General features: G+C 47.6%; 1 protein-coding gene across 3 annotated transcripts in view; it reads left to right on the top strand.

The window, feature by feature from the left end:
- The first annotated feature begins 686 nt into the window (after positions 1-686).
- GPR143 (G protein-coupled receptor 143) overlaps positions 687-23,956 on the top strand; it is a 44,725-nt gene continuing 21,455 nt past the window's right edge. Inside the window, exons 1-6 of one of the 3 annotated variants that reach the window (XM_016942803.3) lie at positions 687-1,078; positions 5,817-5,926; positions 7,217-7,311; positions 17,976-18,068; positions 20,450-20,559; positions 22,931-23,039. In XM_016942803.3, coding sequence (XP_016798292.1) covers positions 829-1,078; positions 5,817-5,926; positions 7,217-7,311; positions 17,976-18,068; positions 20,450-20,559; positions 22,931-23,039 — 767 coding nt within the window. In that variant the 5' untranslated portion in view covers positions 687-828. The remainder of the gene's footprint in view (positions 1,079-5,816; positions 5,927-7,216; positions 7,312-17,975; positions 18,069-20,449; positions 20,560-22,930; positions 23,040-23,956) is intronic. The other 2 variants (XM_016942804.4, XM_016942805.3) reach the window with 2 other exon arrangements.

Here is a 23,956-nt window from a genome sequence, read left to right as displayed (position 1 = left end):
CAAGCGATCCTCCCACCTCAGCCTGCCGAGTAGCTTGGATCACAGGCCTGGGCCACCACACCGGGCTAATGTTTGTATTTTTAGTAGAGGTGGGGTTTCGCCATGTTGCCCACGCTGGTCTCCAACTCTTGAGCTCAAGCGATCTGCCTGCCTCGGCCTCCCAAGGTGCTGGGATTACAGGTGTGAGCTACTGCTCTTTCTTTAACATTGATCTGTTTGTTTCATTCATTAATTGTAAACGAAAATCCTGCCTCTGTGGGATTATTTCCATGAATGAGAGAGGCCATAAAAAAAAGCACTAATTGGACAACCATCTCTACTTAGGAAAAAAGCAGTTATAGGGATCAGTCACAGTTTATGAACATGTTCTGGCGCCTTAAAGGCATCAAAATCAGGATGTCAGAGTCCCAAATAGGAAAGATCTAGTCCACGAGGCCTGTTTCTCTAGAAGACCAGTAAAGATGGCAGGTTTGGCGCTCTAGGTGAAAGAGAAACCACCAGGAAGGCTTGGTGAATGGGGAGAAAGGTAACCTTCCCAACCTTTCTGCTTCTCCTTCCACTTCCCTCCTCCTCCTCCCTCTTCCTCTCCTCTCAGCCCTCCCTCTCTCTGTCCTCCTCCTCCGCCCGCCCAAGCATCACCTCGTGAGGCCTCGTGGCGTTAGCCCAGTGCGCTCGGCCCCCACCGAGCCTGGCTCTACTGCAGGCGCTGGGGGTTGGGGTGGGGGAGAGGCCCAGGGCACATGATGCCGCCCCCAGCCCGCCCAGCACATGACCCAGGCAGGCCGGCGGGGTCCTGGCACACCCGAGCCGCGTCTGTGAACACAGCCCATGGCCTCCCCGCGCCTAGGGACCTTCTGCTGCCCCACGCGGGACGCGGCCACGCAGCTCGTGCTGAGCTTCCAGCCGCGGGCCTTCCACGCGCTCTGCCTGGGCAGCGGTGGGCTCCGCTTGGCGCTGGGCCTTCTGCAGCTGCTGCCCGGCTGCCGGCCCGCGGGCCCCGGGTCCTCCGCGACGTCCCCGCCGGCCTCGGTCCACATCCTGCGCGCTGCCGCTGCCTGCGACCTTCTCGGCTGCCTGGGTAAGGGCGCGCGCGGCCCGCGGGTTGGAATCTGATCAGTGCCTGGGTGAGGGCGCGTGGCCCGCAGGTTGAGACCCGACTGGTGCCCGGATAAGGGCGCACGGCCTGTGGATTTGGACCTGTTCCGTGATGGAGTGAGGACGAGAGGCCCGCGGGTTGGAACCTGCCCGGTGCAGGGCTGAGGGCGCGTAGCCGGCTGGTGGGACCTGCTCGGTCCCCGGCTGAGGGCTTGAGGCCCGCGGGTTGGGACCTGCTCAGTGCTGGGGTGAGGGCGTGAGGCCCTGGGGTTGGGACCTGCTCAATCCCCGGGTGAGAGTGCGTGGCCCGCAGGTTGAGACCGGATCGATGCCCGGGTGAGGGCGCATGGCCCGCAGGTTGGAACTTGATCCACTCGGGTTGGAACTTGATCGGTGCCCGGGTGATGGCGCACAGCTAGCGGGTTGGGCTGGGCGTCTTAACGCTTGAACCACAGAGAAAAGAGAAAGCGGAGGCTGTTCCCTAGGGACCGGATGGGACAACTAGGTCATTTTTTTTTTTTTTTTTTTTTTTGAGACGGAGTCTTGCTCTGTCGCCCAGACTGAAGTGCAGTGGCGCAATCTCGGCTCACTGCAACCTCCACCTCCCGGGTTCAAGGGATTCTCTTGCCTCAGCCGCCCGAGTAGCTGGGGGAGGCGCGCGCCACCATGCCCGACTAATTTTTGTATTTTTAGTAGAGATGGAGTTTCACCATGTTGGCCAGGCTGCTCTCGAACTCCTGACCTCAGGTAATCCACCCGCCTCGGCCTCCCAAAGTGCTGGGATTACAGGCGTAAGCCACCGCGCCCGGCCGACTAGGTAGTTTTGCAAACAGATGGTCGGTAAAATTCCCATCCAAGGGACGTTGGGTTTTAAAAAATCCGTTTATTGTGTTTGTTATATGGAAACTTCAGATGGCGCAGTTAAGCAAAACCCAGACCAGAAAAGATTTCCTCATTTTTGCCCAACTGCACCAGGGAGAGACTAACAATTAACTTCTCTCTGTCTCGCTGTGTGTGTGTGTGTGTGTGTGCGCGCGCGTGTGTGTAAATTCTTTTCTATTGTGCACTATATATTCTCTCGAGTATTTTGTAAGCTGAAATCCCTTCCCTATCCAGGCTTTTTGGGTATGGTTTTTACACCACAGGTGCGCAAACTGCAGCCCTCAGACCAAATCCTGCCCGTTTTCTAGGGCCCACGAGCTAAGAATGGTTTTACATCCTACTTTTTAAAAAATTAATGATTTTTTTTTTTTTGAGACAGGGTCTCACCCTCTTGCCCAGGTTGAGTGCAGTGTCACAATCACAGCTCACTGCAGCCTCGACCTCCTGGGTTCAAGCGATCCTCCCACCTCAGCTACCCGAGTAGCTGGGACTACAGCCACACGCCACCATGCTAGGGTAAATATATATGGGGTCTCACTATGTTGCCCAGGCTGGTCTCCAACTCCTGGGCTTAATTAAAAGATCACCACCCTTGGCATCGTAAAGTGTTAGGATTACAGGCGTGAGCCACCTCACCCAGCCCTAAAATGTTTTTAAAAATCAAAATTAAAAAATATTTCCTGGCATGTGACTATTACTGAAATTTAAATGTTAATGTCTACAAATAAAGTTTGATGGGAACGCAGCTATGTTGTTCATGTGCATTTGTGAATTATTCATGGCTGCCTTTACCCTACAAGGGCAGGGTGAATATTGGACTGAGAAAGTATGGCTCCCAAAGCCAAAAATATTAAGAATGAGTTTGCCAACATCTGCTTTAAACTATTATGTGACACTTTATACAGACCTCTCAGCTAGATTTGGCCATTCTGTTTAGCTTTTTGGAACATTTCCACCATGCGTAAATGCAGTCTATAATAGAAACACTTACAGTGAATCCCTGTACGTGGGATTCGTGAGGTACGGGTACCCGGCTCATCTGCTCCCCTCTTCACCCTCCTCACTGGATTAATGTGAAGCCAATCTCAGGCTCCATCATCCTGCCCATTCAGATCTCAGAGAGAGCCCTAAAACATAATAATTCTAAACATTTGCAACCCCAATATCATTATCACTTTATTTTTGAGACAGGGTCTCACTCTGTTGCCCAGGTTGGAGTGTGCTGGCATGATCATAGCTCACTGCAGCCTCGAACTTCTAGGCTCAAGGGATCCTCCTACCTCAGCCTCCTGAGCAGCTGGAACTACAGGCATGCATCACCACACTGGCTAATTTTTGCATTATTTTTTCAGAACTGGAGTCTCACCATCTTGCCCAGGCTGGTCAAACTTCTAGGCTCAAGCGATCCTCCTACTTCGGCCTCCTAAAGGTGCGGTGGCTCACGCCTGTAATCCTAACTACTCAGGAGGCTGTGGTGGACGGATTGCTTGAACCCAGGAGTTCAAGACTAGCCTGGGCAACATAACGAGACCCAGGCTCTACCCCCCCCCAAAAAAAAACAACAAAAAAAGGCCCGTCATGGTGGGATGCACATGTGGTCCCAGCTACTCACCAGGCTGAGGCAGGAGGACCATTTGAGCCCAGGAATTCCAGGCTGGAGTGAGCTACGATCCAGCCTGGGTGACAGAGCCAAGACCCTGTCTCTAAAAAAGTAAGGTGTACCCAAACATCTTTTGAGGGTTAGTGAATAATACTTGCATATCCTTTAGCCTTTAGAAGGGAAGTGGATGAGGTTGTGAGCAAATAAGCAGAAGTCAGGAAAAGGCTGGGTGATCGGGACCCCTTACTGAAAAATAAGAAATTTGAATGCCCATGGGATAGGGCTTTTATTAAGCTCAAAGGAGTGATAAATGCTGAAAATTCTAAGGCACCGTACAGAAGAAAGGCATTGTTTTTGTTGGCAGTGGCTTGATAATGAGAAGATGTCTTGAGCTTTTTAGTGTTCACAGTTGTCGTTTAGTAGTGTATTACATAGTGTGTGTTTAGTGGTATATTACATGGTATGTGTTTAGTAGTATATTACGTAGCATTTGTTTAGTGGTGTATCGCATGGTGTGTGTTGCATATTATATGGTGTGATTTTAGTAGTGTATTGCACAGTGTGTGTTTAGTGGTGTATGGCATGTTTACCAGTGAGCACTACTACATAGTATGTAGCTTGGTGTTGTTTACAGTTCTCCCCTTTATATTACCTAGCATACTTTTTTTTTTTTCTCAGATGGAGTCTCACTCTGTCGCCCAGGCTGGAGTGCAGTGGTACAGTCTTGGCTCACTGCAACCTCCACCTCCCAGGTTCAAGCGATTCTTGTGCCTCAGCCTCCTGAGCAGCTGGGATTATAGGTGCCCACCACCATGCCTGGCTAATTTTTGTATTTTTAGTAGAGATGTGGTTTCACCATGTTGGCTAGGCTGGTCTTAAACTCCTGACCTCAGGTGATCCACCCACCTCAGCCTCCCAAAGTGCTGGGATTACAGGCGTGAGCCACCATGCCAGGCTCTTTTCTTTTCTTTTCTTTTTGACACAGGGTCTCACTCTGTCGCCCAGGCTGGAGTACAGTGGTGCGATCTCGACTCACTGCAACCTCCGCCTTCCGGGCTCAAGCGATTCTCCCACCTCAGCCTCCTGAGTAGCTGGGACCACAGGCGCGTGCCACCACCTCCAGCTAATTATTGTATTTTTGTAGAGATGGGGTTTTGCCAGGCTGGTGTCATCTCCTGGGCTCAAGTGATCCGCCGGCCTTGGCCTCCCAAAGTGCTGGGATTACAGGCGTGAGCACTGCGCCCAGACCCTAGTGTACTTTTAAACAACGGATATTGCATTACCTAACAAAGAACCATAATATGTACCATGAGTGTGCATACTGTTTTGAGGATATTAGACATTTGGGTCTAATAGCAAGAGAAACTCACAAAGAATAAATGTTAAAGGCAAATGATTGAGAATTAATTTGTGAAAATTTTAAATGTTGTGTTTAAAAAAGAATGAAGGAACTATATATTCAAACTTCTAAATTGTGCTTTTTGAAAAATTCTTTTTTATGTGAGGAATAACTAATATGGCCACTGAAAATGCAGCCGAGAAATACAGATTGCTAGTCACATATTGCAAGTAAACCAACAGACAAACAAAATAGGGATGAGACTGTGGCCAACTATGGTTTACGTTAAAGTGCCTGCGTTTGTTTTGCTACCATAAGTTATTTTCTGAGTTTCAGGCCAGGCGCGGTGGCTCACGCCTGTCATCCCACTTTGGGAGACCAAGGTGGACAGATCACTTGAGGTCCGGAGTTTGAGACCAGCCTGGCCAACATGGTGATACCCCGTCTCTACTAAAAATACAAAAATTAGCTGGGCGTGGTTGTGGGTGCCTGTAATCCCAGCCACTCGGGAGGCTGAGGCAGGAGAATTACTTAAACCTGGGAGGCAGAATTTGCAGTGAGCAGGGTTTTTACCACTGTACTCCAGCCTGGGTGACAGAGCCAGACTCCGTCTCAAAAAAAAAGATAAATAAAAAATAAAAATAAAAAAAAGTTATTTTATGAGTTGCAATCTTCTTTTTCTCTCTCTGCACACACAAATATGTATGTTTTTTTCTTCCTTTCTTCCTTTTCCCTCCTTGTCTTTTTCCCTCCCTCTCTCCCTCCTTCCTTTCCTTCCTTCCTTCTTCCTTCCTCTCTTCCTATCTCTATCTATTATGTATCTATCATTTTTCCAAAGCAAGAAGTCAGCTTTATATTTGATTAGGATCAGATACAAAGTATTATCCAATTCTCTCTTAGGTATGGTGATCCGGTCCACCGTGTGGTTAGGATTCCCAAATTTTGTTGACAGCGTCTCGGATATGAACCACACGGAAATTTGGCCTGCTGCTTTCTGCGTGGGGAGTGCGGTGAGTCCACCCCCTCTGCATGCCCTCTCCTCCCTACTTATGCTCCTCAAATCGCAGCAGCAGCAAACCCTGGGAGTCTGTTAGAAATGCAGGTTCTCACGTCCTGCCCCATCCTGCTGATCAGGAACCCAGCCCTCTCTGTTTTAACAAAACCCTCCAGGGGATGCTGCCCAGACACTCAAGTGTTGTTTCTCCCACCTCTTCACAAATGCATCCTCCGCTTACATGGGGCCACAAGCAAAACCAGCTGGCACAGAAAAAGTTATCAATCCATTGGATGCATTTTCTTTAAATATATACATAAATATATTAAATAAAACATACAAGCCGGGCACGGCAGCCCACACCTGTAATCCCAGCACTTTGGGAGGCCAAGGCAGGTGGATCACTTGAGGCCAGGAGTTCCAGACCACCCTGGTCAACAGGGTGAAACCCCGTCTCTACTAAAAATACAAAAATTAGCTCGGCGTGGTAGTGTGTGCCCATGGTCCTAGCTACTCAGGTGGCTAAGACAGGAGAATTGCTTGAACCTGGGAGGCGGAGGTTGCAGTGAGCCAAGATCGCGCCACTGCACTCCAGCCTGGGTGACAGAGTGAAACTCCATCTTCAAAGAAAAAAAATAAAACCACATAATTATATATAAACAAATTATTGAAAAAGTAAATAGATATCATATATACACAGACACACATACACATATATGTTATGCTCCATCCGTCACGGTGGTGCTCAGGTGAGTGATTTGAAGCACATTCCCTGACGCTGTGTTGATTGCCCTGTGCTGGAGCAGAATTGCCAGTTTCCTTGCTTCCCTGTCCTCAGTGGCTTCCTAACTGCATCTATGGAGGCTCTGTCTCAGCCCGCAGTGGCGAGACATCTTGACCTTGTGTCGTTTCTAACACTGGAGTCCCCTTACTCCATCTTCTCTTTGGAAGGACTGCCTGAGTCCCTCCTCCCCGTACTCATTCTTCCTCAGAACAAGAGCTTCTATCTAGTTCAAAGCCCCCTTGAGCCTGCACCTCAGTTTAAATGACATATCTTGGAACTTCATCCTCCCTGCATACAAGTGGAGCAGAAGGCATAGTTCCTTAGTCAAATCCGAATGCCTACACCTATCCCAGGCCACACCCTCCTTGGTCCCAGGAACTGTGCCCACTTGTGTCCCGAGAGCTGTCACGTGCGGCTTCCTGACATCAGAGGAAGCCAGTGTCTACCCTGCCGTCTCAAGGATGGGCTGGGCTTCTTGTACCTGTTTCCAGACATTTTGATGCAGGCTCTTCCCGATTGCAGATGTGGATCCAGCTGTTGTACAGTGCCTGCTTCTGGTGGCTGTTTTGCTATGCAGTGGATGCTTATCTGGTGATCCGGAGATCGGCAGGACTGAGGTATTCACCGAGGAAATGGGATTTCTGCCCTAGTTCTATTTTAGAGGGAAGATAAGAGATGGCACTGAGCGTTTAAAAGTATTTTGCAGTGTTGCAGACACCGTCATTTAGAATCTGTCAGCTGGCCCCTCTGCCTAGAAACATCCACAGCAGCTCATTTTTATAAGAGGCCAAAGGCACATTTAAAATATTAGCCAGGCACAGTGGCTTGTGCCTGTAATCCCAGCTACTTGGGAGGTAGGAGGATTGCATGAGGCCAGGAGTTTGAGACCAGCCTGTGAAACTTAGTGAGAGTCCATCTCCAAAATAATAAAACAAAATCTTGAGGATTTTAAAAACCTTGAAAGCAAGTAATTCAATAAATGAAATATTTGGAACTGGACAAATACTAAAACAGAATGGGCATGTACATAAACAATTTTATTGTTTATTTTTTACTTTTTAGAGGCAGGGTCTCGCTTTGACACCCAGGCTGGAGTGCAGTGGTGAGAGTATGGTTCACTGCAGCCTCAACCTCCCAGGCTCAAGCGATTCTTCCACCTCGGCCTCCTCAGTCTGTAGCTGGGACTACAGACATGTGCCACCAAACCTGGCTAATTTTATTATTTTTGTAGAGATGGGGTCTTGCTATGCAGCCCAGGCTGGTCTCAAACTCCAGGCTTCAAGTGATCCTCCTGCCTCGGCCTCCCAAAGTGCTGGGATTACAGGCATAAGCCACTGCATAAACAATTTTTTATTATATTTAAAGGTTCAAAGGATGTATATATTTACACTTCATGCTAAATCTGGAACCTGAGAGTGCCGGGGCTGGAGGTGGCTGCTTGGCAGGGAGTTACTCAGTGGCTAGTATCTGGAGCACTGGTGTGTTTGAACTGATGCCCAGTCACTCGTGAGCTGTGTAACTGTTGGCGAGTTGTTTAACTTCTCTGGACTTCTGTTTTCTCAGCTGTGAAATGGTACCCACCACACAAGGTCACTGTAAAGAGTAAATGTGATAACCCGTGTATATGGTTAAGAACAGTCCTGAAACGTTGCCAGCTCTTGATACCTATCAGCTGTTACAGTAGGTGGGATGCGCATGTGTTGAGGAAACATCCACATAGAAAGCTGAACTGACACAGAGAAGCTGGATGTGGCATGGCAGGGCTCCAAATCCAGGAAGCATTTGCCCCCACCAAGTTCATGGTCCACTTGATTCAGGTCCCCTTTGAAGGGAGCCCCTCCTTGCCTGTTTTTTGTTCTGGCTTTTGTTTAAATACAGCTTTGTAGGCCAGGCACAGTGGCTTACACCTGTAATCCCAGAACTTTGAGATGCTGAAGCAGGAGGACTGCTTGAGCCCAGGAGTTTTGAGACCAGCCTGGGCAATACAGTGAGACCCATCTCTACAAAAAATAAAAAAAAGATAGCCAGGCATGGTGGGGTGCAACGGTGGTCCCAGCTACTCGGGAGGCTGAGGTGGGAGGATGGCTTCAGCCCAGGAGGTCAAAGCACAGTGAGCCATGATCGTGTCACTGTACTCCAGCCTGGGCGACAGAGAGAGACCCTATCTCAAAAAACAATAGAAACAAACAACAACAACAAAAACCCCAGCTTTATAAAGGTCACCTGTTTAAAGCCTAAAATCCAGTGGTTTTTTGTGTATTCACAGAATTGCATAACCATCACCGTCATCGATGTTACACCATTTTAATCATCCCCTCTACATCTCTGTGGTGGTTATCAGTCACTCCTCACTGCCCCCTCCCCACAGCCCCCAGCAACACTTATCTACTTTCTCTGTGGAGCTGCATATTCTGGACATTTCATAGCAATGGAATCATACAGTACGTGACCTTTCGTGTTTGGGTTTTTAACTCACTGTAACATTTTCACGGTTTATCCGTGTTGTCACATGTCTGTGCTTCATTCCTGTTATGGTCTGAATGTTTCTCTCCCTCCAAAAATTCCTGTATTGAAATTCTAACCCCTAAGGTGATGGTATTAGGAGGCGGGGCCTTTGGGAAGTTATTAGGTCATAAGTGGGATCAGTGCCCTTGTAAAAGGGGCCCCAGAGAGTTCCCTCACCCCTTCTACCATGTGGGGACACAGCAAGAAGGTGCTATCTATGAACCAGGAAGCAGGGCCTCACCAGACATCACATCTGCTATACCTTGATCTTGGACTCCCAGCCTCCAGAGCTGTGAGCAATAATTGTTTATAAGCCACCTAGTGTGTGATATTTTGTTATAGCAGCCTACATGGACTAAAACAACCCCTTTTCATTGCTAAATAATATTCCAGTGTAAGGCTATACTACATTTTGTTTATCCATTTATCATTTGATGGACATTTTGTGTGCTTCCATTGTTTTGACTACTTCCATTGTTTGGCTACTAGGAATAATGCTGCAACTGACATTTGTATGCAAGTGTTTGTGTGGACATAAGTTTTCATCACATATTCCTGAGTATATATCTAGGTGTGTAATTGCTGAGCCATGTGGTAACTCTAGGTATAACCTGGTAAGAAACTGTTAAACTGCTTTCCAAGGTGAGTGTACCATTTTACATTCTAGCAGTAATGTGAGGGTTGCAGTTTATCCACATCCTTGTCAATACTTGTTATTATCTGTTTTAATTTTAGCCATCCTAGCATGTGTGAATTGGTAGCTCCTCATGGTTTTGATATCACTGATGAGTAATGATGCTAAGCATCTTTTCATGTGCTGATTGGTCATGTATATATCTTCTTAGAGAAATGTCTATTCACCTCTTTTGCACATTATTTCATTGGGCTATTTGGTTTTTTATTATTGAGTTGTAGGAGTTCTTTATATATTCTAGATACAAGTAGCATATTACATACGTGATTCACAAATAGTTTCTCCCATTCTGTGGTTTGTCTTTACACCTACTTGATGATATCTTTCAAAGCACAGAAGTTTTTCATTCTGATGAAGTCCAATTTTTCTATTTCTTTCCTTGATTTCTTATTCTTTTGTTGTCATATCTAAGAAATCATTGCCTAACCCAAGGTCACAAAGATTTAGACCTATGTTTTCTTATGGTTTGAATGCTTAAATTTAGGTCCACTTAGAATTTTTGTGCACAGGTGACTAATGGGTCCATCTTCATTATTTTGCATGTGGATATCCAGTTGTCCCAGCACCATTTATTGAATAAATTTACTTTTAAAGCCAATATCAGTAAATAGAGATCATATGTAGGCTATAGAATATATTGGGTAATCCCAGTAGATCCCTGCTCTAAAATCATTGACATTCCTTATGTAGATCACATCATCAACTTTGGTCTCTCTGGCCTGAAGTTTAGTGCTTACTTCATTTTTATGCTTGTTCCTTCCATCTTTTTACCTTAGCTCCCAAACTCTTACACATCTGAACCAAACTGAGATATGCCTGGTTGTGAAAATTCTCCAGGGAAGATAGTCAAGGTCAGAGCCAGCCAATTAGGTATATCGGTGAAGATTCATTTTGGCTACATAAAATATATATAATAATAATGACTTAAACAAGGTAGAGATTTCTCTTTCATGCTAAAGATGTCCAGAGGTAGGCAATCCAGGACACTTGTGATGGACATCAGGGACCCAGGTTCCTTTGTTTTCCTGCGTCACTATCCTATTGTGTGACTTCCATCTTCAAAGTGTCATGGCCCAATATAGCTGCTGGTGCTCCAGTCATCACACCTACATTCTGGGCATCAGGAAGTGGGAAGAGAGCAATGCAATGCAATAGAGGCCTGTGTTCCCCTGAGCCAGCTTTAAGTAGTGTCTTGGGAGTTTCATACAATGCCAGTTACATATTATTGGTCAGAAGTTAGTTTTTTTTTTTTTAGATGGAGTTTCACTCTTAGTTTCTTTTTTCTTTTCTTTTTTTTGAGATGGAGTTTCACTCTTAGGGTGAAAAAGATAGAGTTTCACTCTTTTTGCCCAGGCCAGAGTGCAATGGCACGATCTTGGCTCACTGCAACCTGCACTGCCTGGGTTCAAGTGATTCTCCTGCCTCAGTTTTCCAAGTAGCTGGGATTACAGGTGCCTGCCACCATGACCAGCTAATTTTTATATTTTTAGTAGAGATGGGGTTTTGCCATGTTGGTCAGGCTGGTCTCTAACTCCTGACCTCAGGTGATCCACCCATCTCGGCATCCCAAAGTGTTGGGATTACAGGCTTGAGCCACCATGCCTGGCCAGAACTTAGTTTCATGCCACACTTAGCTGCTAAAGGAGGTAGGAAATAGACTCTGTGAGCCGAGCATGCAGCTGCCCTCATGACATCCAGGTTATGTTACTGAGGGAAAAAGGAAATATGGCTTTGAGTAGGTAATCAGCAGTGTGATACAGCCGTGGCCCTGCAGCTCTCATGATTGGCATGTCTCTGAGCATCCCTCAGTGTTGGAGAGGTTGGAGGTCTGACACAACGGTAGGTCTTATAGATGCCAGTTATGGGTAGAAGAAGCGTCTCAGAGTGCTGGAAGGAAGCTGGGAGAAAAGTAATGCCCTCTGCTGCCATAGAAGGATATATTACTTCACCTCCACCCACAGTGGGGATGTGGGGGAAGAGGGATGGGGTCCCACAGGGCAATCTGAGAACTGTCTGGACCCAGAGGACAGACAGAGCCCTGAGAAGCTGGGACAGGCAATCATGAAGCCCTCCTTACCCCAAGGATAGTATTTGGGAGTTCATTTGGAGCTCAGTGATCAGAAGGCAGGATGTTGGGACCAAGGGTCTTCAGCCCGTGGGGGGCGCAGGCTTCTCCTGATCTGCTATGGATTGGGGTTCAGACTTCTGCCCCGGTGTGGGTTTCAGAGGCCCAGCCCGAAGTCAGGGTCTGGAATGCAGAGATTCTGCACTCTCAAACACCCAGCCCTTTGCAGAAAGCCTCTCCGTTAGTTATCTGAGTCTCATACAAAGCTTCTGGTTCCTGGCCCACATTGCTGAGACATATCCCCAACCCTCACCCGCTCCCAGCCCAGCCAGGCCAGGGAAGGGCCACGCCAGGAACCAGTCACAGTGTGGGAGGCAAAACATGCTGGAAGTGTTTCTTTTCCTCCCGAAGCTCTTTGGGCTTGTTTCTTTCCTCTTGTCTCATTGTAGAAGCGTGTCCTTTCTCACTCAGATCCCTTTGTCTACACAGCTGATCTTCCAAGTTGAAGTCCCGATGGGGTGGGGGTTGTGATATTTGCCAGGAATCTGGTAGGGTTTTGAGTGACAGCCATGCATCCCATGGAGCTCCAGCCCCCTACCCCACCTCGTCCCATCAGACAGGAGAGGCAAACCCAAGACTGGATGGCACCAGTCAGCTCTGCAGAGCTTCCATCTTCAGTCTTCCTGCGGCATCTGGAAGGCTGCGGCCTCAACTCCTGGGGGAAACGGGGTGGGGTGTATGGAAGTACAAAGATGAAAGCTAGAGACTGTGCAAGAATGCCAGCTGTGCAGGGAATGGGGAGGCGAAAGGCAAGTCCCCCGCTCTCCTCTCGGGAAGCATGTAGTAGCTGCTGGTTCTGCAGAGACAGCCTTCCCAGGTGGGACTGAGCATTCCGACTTGGCTATTAGGTGTGGAGGTGACTCTGGAAGGGCTTGGGGATAGGAGCTCCTTGCTTATCGGGTGAGCCGGGTATTCAGGAGGCATAAGGCCTCTCTCGCTGGGGGGCTGTGAGGGCCCACACAGCTGAGAAGGAACCCCACGTTCGTGTCCTTCTGTTGGGAAACCTCAGGTTCAGGTTTGCTGCAGATGCACCTGGATTCGCTTCCATGCCAGAGGATCAGGTAGGAAAAAGCAAACCAGACAAGCCCAAGCACAGCTCCTCCTCCCTTTCTGACATCTCCATAAAAAACTTTGCAGTCACAGCCATTGGCTGATTTCTTCTCTAAGCTATCCCCTCATCTTTTATAACTGGGTTTTTTTTTTTCAGATTCTGTTTTTTTCAATTATTTTTATTTCTATTTATTTATTTATTTATTTATTTTTTTGAGACGGAGTCTTGCTCTGTCGCCCAGGCTGGAGTGCAGTGGTGTGATCTCAGCTCACTGCAACCTCCACCTCCCAGGTTCGAGGAATTCTCCTGCCTCAGTCTCCTGAGTAGCTGGGACTACAGGCACCTGCCACCACACCCAGCTAATTTTTGTATTTTTAGTAGAGATGGGGTTTCACCATGTTGGCCTGGCTGGTCCTGATCCACCTGCCTTGGCCTCCTAAAGTGCTGGGATTACAGGCATGAGCCACTGCGCCCAGCTTTTTTCAAGTTTTAAGGTTTATCTTATTGCAAATTTTTTTTTGAATAGATGAAAAGAGCCCTCCAGTAGATTATCAGACTTACACTTAAACTGACATGGTCCTGTGGCCCACAGAGGCTTCTGTGACCCAGTCCCCAACACACGGCGCTCCCTCTGTCATCTCTCACCCTCTCCACTCCAGCCACGCCCAGCTCCCAGCTTCTAGAAGGAGCCTGTATTCCTTTTTTTTTTTCTTTCTTTCTTATTTTTAATAGCTGCGTCTCACTCTGTCATCTAGGCTGGAGGGCAGTGGCATGATCACAGCTCACTGCAGCCTTCAACTCCTGGGCTCAAGCAATCCTCCCGCCTCAGCCTCCTGAGTAGCTGGGGCTACAGGTGTGCACCTCCAGGCCAGGCTACAGCTCACATTCTTTGACTTGTGGCCTTTTCCTCCATCTTCAAAGCCAGCAATGGTGGGTTACGTCCTTCTCAAATTCCCTCCTCTCTGGTTCTCTGCAGCTGATAGTCTCTGCTTTTCTGGATTCTGGCAGTTACATTGGCCCAACCCAGATAACCCAGGATGACTTCCTTATCTCAAACATCCTTAACTTCATCACACCTGCAAAGTCTCTTTTGCCATATAAGGGAACATATTCACAGGTTCCAGAAATTAGGACAGGGACATCTTTAGGGAAATGTATTTGGGCTATCACAAGTGTTTATCCACTTTAACTTATCAACATAGTCTCTGCCAGGCATGTTGGCTCATGCCTGTCATCCTAGCACTTTGGGAGGCTGAGATGGGAGGATTGCTTGAGCCCAGGAGTTTGAGACAAGCCTGGGCAACATAGCAAGACTCCATCTCTACTAAAAATAAAAATAAAAAAGTTAGCTGGGTGTGGTGGTGAGTGCTTGTAGTCCTAGCTACTTGGGAGGCTGAGGCAGGCTTGAGCTCAGGAGTTTGAAGTTACTGTGAGCTATCATTGTGCCATTGCATGCCAGTATGGGTGACAGAGGGAAACCCCATCTCTTAAAACAACCACCACCACAAACATAGTCTCATCTTTTAGATTAATCACAGCTACGAGCCTGACTTCATGTAAAATCTTCTCCATCCAGCTATGGCCTCTGGGGCTGGCCCCCAGCAGGGGCACAGGCTGGAACATTACACTGATTCTTCTATGTCATCCTCTCAGGATGGTCACTCCCATGCAGGCAGGGATTCTGTTTTTTGTGCCTAGAACAGGCATGATCTTTGCTCAATAAACATTCAGCCAATGTACACCGAGTGAGACATACTGCGCTGATACAACTCTGTGATTCTTTTAGTTGAGACGTAACTTAAATACTGTAATATTTGCCCTTAAAGATGTGCAGTTCAGTGGCTTTTAGTGCCATTGCAAGGTTATACATCAGTTAGCCTCACTATTACTAGTTCCAGAACATTTCTACCATCCCAAAAAGAAACCCTGTACCCATTAGCAGCCACCCCCCATGTCTGCACAATCACACAATATGTGCACCCTTTATGTCTGGCTTTTCACTCAGCATTGTTGCTGAGGTTCACCCATGGAGTAGCATGCATTAGTACTTCATTCCTTTCAACTCGATATTACCTTTGCACGTGCTGACAGCCATCTTGTAGGTTAAGGGTGTGGGAAGTGTTTCCTATCACTGGCCCCTCTTCTGTAGAGAATGTGCACCGGAAGGGAAATCCCAGAGTAACAGCGCTGATGGTCCAGTACATGTCTCCACCTCCCTGAGCACAGGATGCTGGTAAATCCCATTGCTGGGGCTGCCTGATTGTCCTCAAAGTGAAGACAGCTGGGCATCCAGGGCAAGCCCAGCCTTGTGGGAAAGTGGAGGTGGGCGGGGACGGCCAGCCTGCCCTGGAGGGCAGCGTAAGTAGCAGAAAGCAGCCAGGCCTGACGTCCACCTGGCCCCTTAGCGTAGTGGCACAGGAAGGCTGCAGAGGGTTTCCGTGTTCACCCAGCTGAGAGGAGCAACTCACGGCTCTGAGAAGTGGGTCTGGCCGAGGTGATGCAGCTAGTTAATGTGCCAGGTGTTTGCATTCGGTTCAAACCTGTTGAGCCTCAGAGCATCCTCCTGGGATGAGGCTGTAAGAGGAGTAAGTGGGGAGGCTGGGAGGAGCACCTGGCGAGTGCTGTGCCCGTGAGGTGCAGTCTTAGTCCGTCCAGGCTGCTATAACAAACATCACAGACTGGCGGCAGCTTATAAACAGCAGAAATGTATGGCCGGGCACGGCGGCTCATGCCTGCAATCCCAGTACTTTGGGAGGCCAAGGCAGGTGGATGACTTGAGGTCAGGAGTTTAAGACTAGCCTGGCCAACATGGTGAAATGCTGCCTCTACTAAAAATACAAAAATTAGCCAGGTTGGTGGTGGGCGCCTGTAATCCCAACTACTCGGGAGGCTGAGGCAGGAGAATTGCTTGAACCCGGGAGGCGGAGGTTGCAGTGAGCCGAGATTGCACCACTGCACTCCAGCCTGGGTGACAGAGCAAGTCTCCATCTTGAAAAAAAAAAATGCCATCTGACCCAGCAACTCCACTCCCACGTATACACCCCAAAGAACTGAAAACAGGAACCCAGCCAGGTGCAGTGGCTCATGCCTGTAATCCCAGCACTTTGGGAGGCCAAGGTGAGGGGATCACTGAGGCCAGGAGTTTGAAACCAGCCTGGGCAACATAGTAAGACCCATCTCTACAAAAAAAAAAAAAAATTAGCTGGGCATGGTGGTGCATGCCTGTGGTCCCAGCTACTTGGGAGGCTTAGGTGGGAGGGTTGCTTACGCCTAGGAATTGGAGGCTGCAGTGAACTATGATTGCATCACTGGACTCCAGCCTGGGCCACAGAGTGAGACTCTATCTCAAAACAAAACAGGAACTCAAACAAATACTGGTACATAACACATGTTCATAGCAGCCCTACTCACAGTAGACAAACAGTGGAAACAACCTAAATGTCCATTGATGGGTGAATCTTGGCCCATGTATACAATGGAATGGTATTCAGTCAGAAAAAGGGAAGAAAGGGCTGCCGCTATGGCTCATGCCTGTAATCCCAGCACTTTGGGAGGCCGAGGCAGGGGGATCACTTGAACTGAGGAGTTCAAGAGCAGCCTGGCAACATGGCATAACCTCATCTCCACAAAAAATACAAAGAAATAGCTGGGCATGATGGCGTGTGCCTGTGGTCCCAGCTACTCAGGAGGCTGAGGTGGGAGGATTGCTTGAGCTCAGGAGACAGTTGCAGTGAGCCGAGATTGCACCACTGCACTGCAGTCTGAATGACAGTGCAAGACCCTGACTCCTAACCCCTACAAAAAGAGGAAAGAAAGGGCACAGTGGCTCATGCCTATAATCCCAGCAATTTGGGAGGCCAAGGTGGGAGGATTGCTTGAGATCACGAGTTCAAGACCAGCTTGGGCAACATAGCAAGATACTGCCTCAACAGAATATTAAAAGAAACAAGGGAATGAAGAAACTGATCCATGCTACAACGTCAGTGAACCTGGAAAGCATTATGCTGAGTGAAGGAAGCCAGGTGCAGAAGGCCACATAGCATATATTTCCATTTACATGAAATATCCAGAACATGCAAATCCACAGAGACAGAAACTAGATTAGTGGTTGCTAGGGGCTGGGGGATGGGCAAAGGGGAGTGACCATTTATATTAGTCTCTTCTCACACTGCTATGAAGAACTGCCTGAGACTAATTTATAAAGGAAAGAGGTTTAATTGACTCACAGTTCAGCGTGGCTGGGGAGGTCTCAGGAAACTTACAATCATGGCAGAAGGCCAAGGGGAAGCAGGACACCTTCTTCACAAGGCAGCCAAGCGATTGGGGGCTGGAGGGGGCGGGGGGGGAGGGAAATCCCCTTATAAAACCATCAGCTCTCGTGAGACCTCACTCACTATCACGAGAACAGCATGGGGGAAACCGCCCCCATGATTCAATTACCTCCACCTGGTCATTTCCATCCTCCAACCACCTAACCAATTGATTTCCATCCAACAGTGATTAGTTCAACTTGTTCTATCCCTTGGGATTTTGGAGATTACAATTCAAGATGAGATTCAGGTGGAGACACAAAGCCTAACCATATCACCAATTAATGGATATGGGGTCTCCTTTTGGAATGATGAAAACATTTTGGAAGGAGACGCTGGTGATGGCTGCAGAGCATTGTGAATGTACTAAATGCCACTTTGTTGTTCACTTTAAAATAGTTAATTTTATGTGATGTGAATTTCACCTCAATGGAAAACAACCAATCAACCTCAGCAGCACGAGGAAACTCTTTGCCGAGGGGCTTTCCTCTGTGTACATTTTCCTGACCTTTCCAGAGCGCAGGAGCTGGCCTGGCAGTTCCAGGCAGGCCTCTGTGCCCCACTGAGCTGTGGCTGCTGTTGTGCTTGTCCCCTAGCACCATCCTGCTGTATCACATCATGGCGTGGGGCCTGGCCACCCTGCTCTGTGTGGAGGGAGCCGCCATGCTCTACTACCCTTCCGTGTCCAGGTAAGTTGGGACTCCAGCGCCCCAGGCAGCCCCATCCTTGGCTCATAATGTGTTGTCTTGCAGGGAATACATGAGCCCCGACCCACAGAGTGGGTGCCTTGGAGGTTAGGCCGTTGTCTCAGGGCCACATGAGGCCATGCTCACGGCCCAGCCCCAGAGGGCTGACTACAATAGCTTGGAGAATGACCCTGGAATCATTCTCCCTGGCTCTGCCTTTCTCGTTTGTGTGCATAGGCGCCCATGCACACAAGCATGTAGGCAAAGCTTTCCGCATATTTCCCTCCACGTAAGGTGTATTCCCAGCCCCTGTATTGGTACAGTTTTCTCATGCCCACTTTTAAGTATTTGGTCTTCAAGCTTCCTCTGGATGAGCAGGTGAGCTTAACATTCTAGGAATGAGTGTAGGATAATGTGGAAGAGGCCATAAGGATCCCTGGGCAGAGCTTATTCTCTAGCTTTGCTTCCTACGCTTTCTCACTTCTCTTCTATCCTCCACACAGAGGGAGATGTGGCCGCAGGAACTGTCTCAGGCATTTCCTCAAGTTTACATTCCTGTCCATGCAACCCTCCGTTGCAAAGCCAAGGTCTTTCCAAGGATATATACTCTAACTTCCAATGGAAAACTGGAAAACAGAAGTGGACAGTGTCTTTGTCTGTGATTTTTATACCAGGGATCAACACAGTGTAGCCCTCAGGACAAATCCGGCGTTCTTCCGTTTTTGTAAATAAAGTTTTATTGGAATATAGTCACACTCATTCCTTTATGTACTGTCTGACTGCTTTTGCATGACAACATCAGAGTTGAGTAGTTGCCTCAGAGACCACAGTGTGGCCCATGAAGCTGAAAATATTTACTATCTGTTCCTTTACAGAAAAAAAATCGACAGAAAAAAAATGGTGTAGATAATTTATCTCCCTCTTTTCTCGCTTCTTGCGGCTACTCAGTGAGGATGTCTCCAAATTGGTGTTGCCTTGTCAACCATGAATACAAGCAGGGAGCTCTGTATAGATCCATCCATACATTCTGCTTTTCTGGGGAACTTTAAAAGGACAGATGCAGTGTCAGCAGCTGTTATAACGGAATGCACTTAGTTGGAAAGGGAGTTTCTGTGACTCTCCCTCGCCTGTGGGACCCCGGAGACTCCTGGCAAAGTTGCATCTGAGCCTGAGGGTGCCATTGCTGCAGGGCGCACAGGGAGCCTTGAGGTGCTCCCAGGATCTTTAGGAGCTGTACCTTTTAAGCATCTTATCCTTAATCATCTCTTCATTTTCACAACGCCTGACCCAGGGCGCTCGGTGTTCTTCATGCTCACAGTCTCACTCTCTTATTTGTCATTTCCTTTCTGTCTTTGCATCGGAGTCACTTCTCTTTCTCCTCTTGTTTCTCTTTCTCCTTTCAAGCCTTTCCAGATTGAATTTTAGCCTCTACAGCTAAAGATAAAACCGCCTGTTAAAAGAAAGTGGCAGCGTTGAGAGGTGGTATAGTAATTCTTCCTATGGCAAGAGGAGACGGGTATTGCATTTTTCCCACCTGAATTTTTTTTTTTTTTTTTACATTTTCTGCCACTTTCCCCTCTGGTTTGACAACTCCGTCAATATTAAGGGTGTTTAATTTATTTTTTGTCATTCCCCCTTCCGTGGCCATGAGGCTGTTTGGTTAGCCCCTTTTCCACCTCCCTCCCCTTTGCCTTCAGTTTCCTCTTCCTCTGTGCCATTTTGCTTCTCTCCTACATTAAGCATTTCGCAGCTGAGAGTTGTTACCTTGGTAACATATGTTTGTGAGGCCCTCCAGCACATTCTGTGGTGACCAGTGACTCCTATGACCCCTCAGTAGAAATCTTTGTCCTTTTCTCTGACAAGAACCTCTGAAACTATTGTTATCCATAACCATGAGAACACATTTCCTCTGAAATATGCAGCTGGCATATTTTGAGTTGTTCAAGCCCAGGGACAAGATTTTATTCATGTTATTGCCCAAAACCATGTAGTAAGTACTCAAAACCTCACTATTTAATGGAGTGCCTTTGTCTCTACTTGAATTGTGTTTTTTCCTTGAGAGCCAGTGCAGGGAATCCCCCATCCCAGGGTGTTTTTCTTTCCGATCTTTTCCCAGCAGGAACCTTTAAAAGCTTCCTCCAGTGGAATGCCTTAGGGGTCCTCCCATTTCTGAGACAGAAACATGGTTGATCTCCCTTACTCTCCTGCAATTTATGGCTTGTTCCAGACATGAGAAATGACTCACATTTCCTTTGGGCAGTCAGCAGCAGATTTATGCATTTCCCTTTTTGTTCTCATCCTCTTATCTTGACTTCCAGATAAGTAGATGTCTTTTAGCCAAAACTTTGCTTTTGAGAAGAATGACTTTGGTTTTCCTCTCTCAGGTGTGAGCGGGGCCTGGACCACGCCATCCCCCACTATGTCACCATGTACCTGCCCCTGCTGCTGGTTCTCGTGGCGAACCCCATCCTGTTCCAAAAGACAGTGACTGCAGGTAAATACTAGGGAAGCTCTCTGGGTACACGGCCACTGGGAGCGGCCCCCTGCCTCGGGCTCAGACAGTGACACATGTTGTCCTGGAATTCTCCAGGACAGTTGACCTCATTTGTCATCCTCCAGAGACATCAGCAGAACACAGCTGCAGAAAGTAAGCAGGTTCAATAAATGAAAATGTGCAGGCCTCTGCCCGCACAAGTTCTGTGCCATCGTTTGTTAGCTCAGTGCCAGGACTAGTTGACTTTTCACTTCTGTACTGGGCTTCTCCTGGGTCGGCTGCAGGAGTGCCCTTGGACGACTGTGGAGGTGTGAGAGGAACAGAAGGAGAAGAGAAGGGAGGGGGAAGGGACTGAGTCTGTACTGAGGCGGCTCCAGCCCCGTAATGCACTTGGCTGATGTTTTTTCTCAGATGGGCAGGAAACAGGAAGTGGAGCACAGGAAATGAGTCAAGGTCAATGGTTAGAAAAGGATAAGAGTAATGAAGTCGTTGACAACATGTCTGGGAAAGACTTCTAGGCTGGGACTGGAGACCTGCAGTCCAGCCCCTACTTTCCCCTCAAGGAAGTGTGTCCTGGAGTGAGCCTCCCACCTCCTCAGGCTGCCAGAGATCTCTCAAGGGGAGAATGGGAATAAGGAAATTTGCCTTAACTGAGAGGTCCTTTGAAGATCACCTGTTGATTGTTGAACTTTTTAAAAACATTGTTGAGAGTACTCTATCATTGGTAATAGGAAATTATTGTGATTCTTCAGACCATTCTCTTCATATCTACACTTTTTGTTTTCATTGAGACGGAGTCTCACTCTGTCACCCCAGGCTGGAGTGCAGTGGCGAGATCTCGGCTCACTGCAACCTCTGCTGCCCATGTTCAAGTGATTCTCCTGCCTCAGCCTCCTGAGTAGCTGGGACTACAGGCAAGCGCCACCACGCCCGGCTAATTTTTTTTGTATTTTTAGTAGAGACGGGGTTTCACTATGTTGGCCAGGCTGGTCTTAAACTCCTGACCTCGGGTGATCCACCCACCTTGGCCTCCCAAAGTGCCGGGATTACAGGCGTGAGCCACCACGCCTGGCGCATATCTACATTTAAATATAGTGTGTTAAATATAGCATTTTAAAACAAAATCTCATCAAAAATAGTGATTTGAGCTGATGGAAATGACTTATAGAAAAAAGACTGAAAAGAAATACACTAAGATGTTAACAGTGGTTACCTCTGGGTGGATGGACCATGGGTCATTCATACTTCTCTAAACTTTTAAATATTTTCTAACTTGTCTATAAGAAGAAATTAAATTTTTTTCAATATTTTAACAAGCGTGCACTATTTTTATTTTTTTGAGATGGGGTTTCGCTCTTTTGCCCAGGCTGGAGTGAATTGACGTGATCTCGGCTCACTGAAACCTCCGCCTCCCAGGTTCAAGCGATTCTCCTGCCTCAGCCTCCCGAGTAGCTGGGATTATAGGCATCTGCCACCACAGCCAGCTAATTTTTGCATTTTTAGTAGAGATGGGGTTTCACCATGTTGGCCAGGCTGGCCTCGAACTCCTGACCTCAGGTGATCCACCTGCCTCAGCCTCCCAAAGTGCTAAGATTACAGTTGTGAGCCACTGCACCTCTATTTTTATAACAGAGAAAATGAGCTTTTAAAAATATAGTTTCTGAACTAGGAACATTCAAATAAAATTGGGAATTTATTTATTTAGTTATTTTGAGACGGAGTCTTGCTCTGTCACCCAGGCTGGAGTGCAGTGATCTTGCCTCACTGCAATCTCTGCCTCCTGAGTCCAAGGGATTCTCGTGCACCAGCCTCCTGGATAGCTGGGATTACAGACGTGCACCACCATGCCTGGATAATTTTTGTATTTTTAGTAAAGACAGAGTTTCACCATGTTGGCCAGGCTGGTCTTGAACTCCTGACCTCAAATGATCCACCCACCTTGGCCTCCCAAGTGCTGAAATTACAGGTGTGAGCCACTGCACCCAGCCAAAATTGGGAGTTAACATAGTAATGTACCTGTGTTAATTTCATAGTTGTGAAGAACATCCCCATGGTTGCATAAGATGCTTATATTGAGGGGAATCTGGGTAAAGGGTAGGGGTATACAGGGACTCTCTGTGCTATCTTTTTTTTTTTGCAACTTTTATGTAAATCTAAAATTATTTCAAAGCAGAAGTTTAAAAATACGTATATTCCTTAGGGTCTATGAGGACTCCAACCTGGAAGTTGTGAGGAATGAATGTCAGTGACTTGCTTTGCTTCCTGCCCCTCTGGCCTTGCTTGTGGGCTCACACCTGCTTCCATTGCCTTCTCTGTCACTCCGTAAACATGAATAATGAACACCATACATAGTTCCTTCTGTTCTTCACAGTGGCCTCTTTACTTAAAGGAAGACAAGGCATTTACACGGAGAACGAGAGGAGGATGGGAGCCGTGATCAAGATCCGATTTTTCAAAATCATGCTGGTTTTAATTATTTGGTAACCTTTCTTCTATATATGTGTATTTTTATTGCCAGTGGGAAGGGCTATGGAAACAACTTGCCATGTTGCATGCGTGACCAGAAGTTCCAAAGGGAAGAGCCTTTGGGAAGGAAATCTTTGAGACTGTGCTAGGTGCCCTTTGAGGAAAGGCACAGAGGACAGGGGAGCAAGTCCAAAATTCATGAATTTCTGGAAAAACATTCAAATCTACTCAAATTACATATAAAGCCCTTAGAAAACGAACACCCAAGTTTAGTTTTGAAATGTCCCAACCATGTGCATTGCTGGGGTTAACCAAAACAAAGGGGTTGTGTATGCTTTTTTTTTTTTTTTTTTTTTTGAGACAGGGTCTTTCTCTGTCACCCAGGCTGGAGTGCTGGAGTGCAGTGGCTCAATCACAGCTCACTGCAACCTTGATCTTTAGGGCTCAAGTGATCTTCTCACCTCAGCCTCCCAAGTAGTCTTACTCTGTCACCCAGGCTGGAGTGCAATGGCACGATCTCAGCTCGCTGCAACCTCCGCCTCTCAGGTTCAAGTGATTCTTCTGCCTCAGCCTCCCGAGTAGCTGGGATTACAGGTGTGTGCCACCACACTCAGCTCATTTTTGTATTTTTAGTAGAGTTGAGGTTTCACCATGTTGGCCAGGCTGGTCTCAAACTCCTGACCTCAAGTGATCCACCCGTCTCGGCCTCCCAAAGTACTGGGATTACAGGCGTGAGCCACCACACTCAGCTGGTCATGCTTTATAAACTCACCCATTTGCCTCACTCCTGACACCAGAATTCCTGTGCCTGACAGAGGGGCAAGGGCACGTCTTTGGTCAAGAAGGTTGGAGAACGGCCTGAGCAGTTTGTCTCTCCTCATTTTTCCCCACCACTGGTATCCTGTCCAAACCTTTCAGGTGGATACTTTGA

Source organism: Pan troglodytes, chromosome X, assembly GCF_028858775.2.
Source record: "Pan troglodytes isolate AG18354 chromosome X, NHGRI_mPanTro3-v2.0_pri, whole genome shotgun sequence".
Lineage (NCBI taxonomy): Eukaryota > Metazoa > Chordata > Mammalia > Primates > Hominidae > Pan > Pan troglodytes.
The sequence above is the reverse complement of the archived record's forward strand: the minus strand, read 5'-3'. Positions and strand labels throughout refer to the sequence as shown.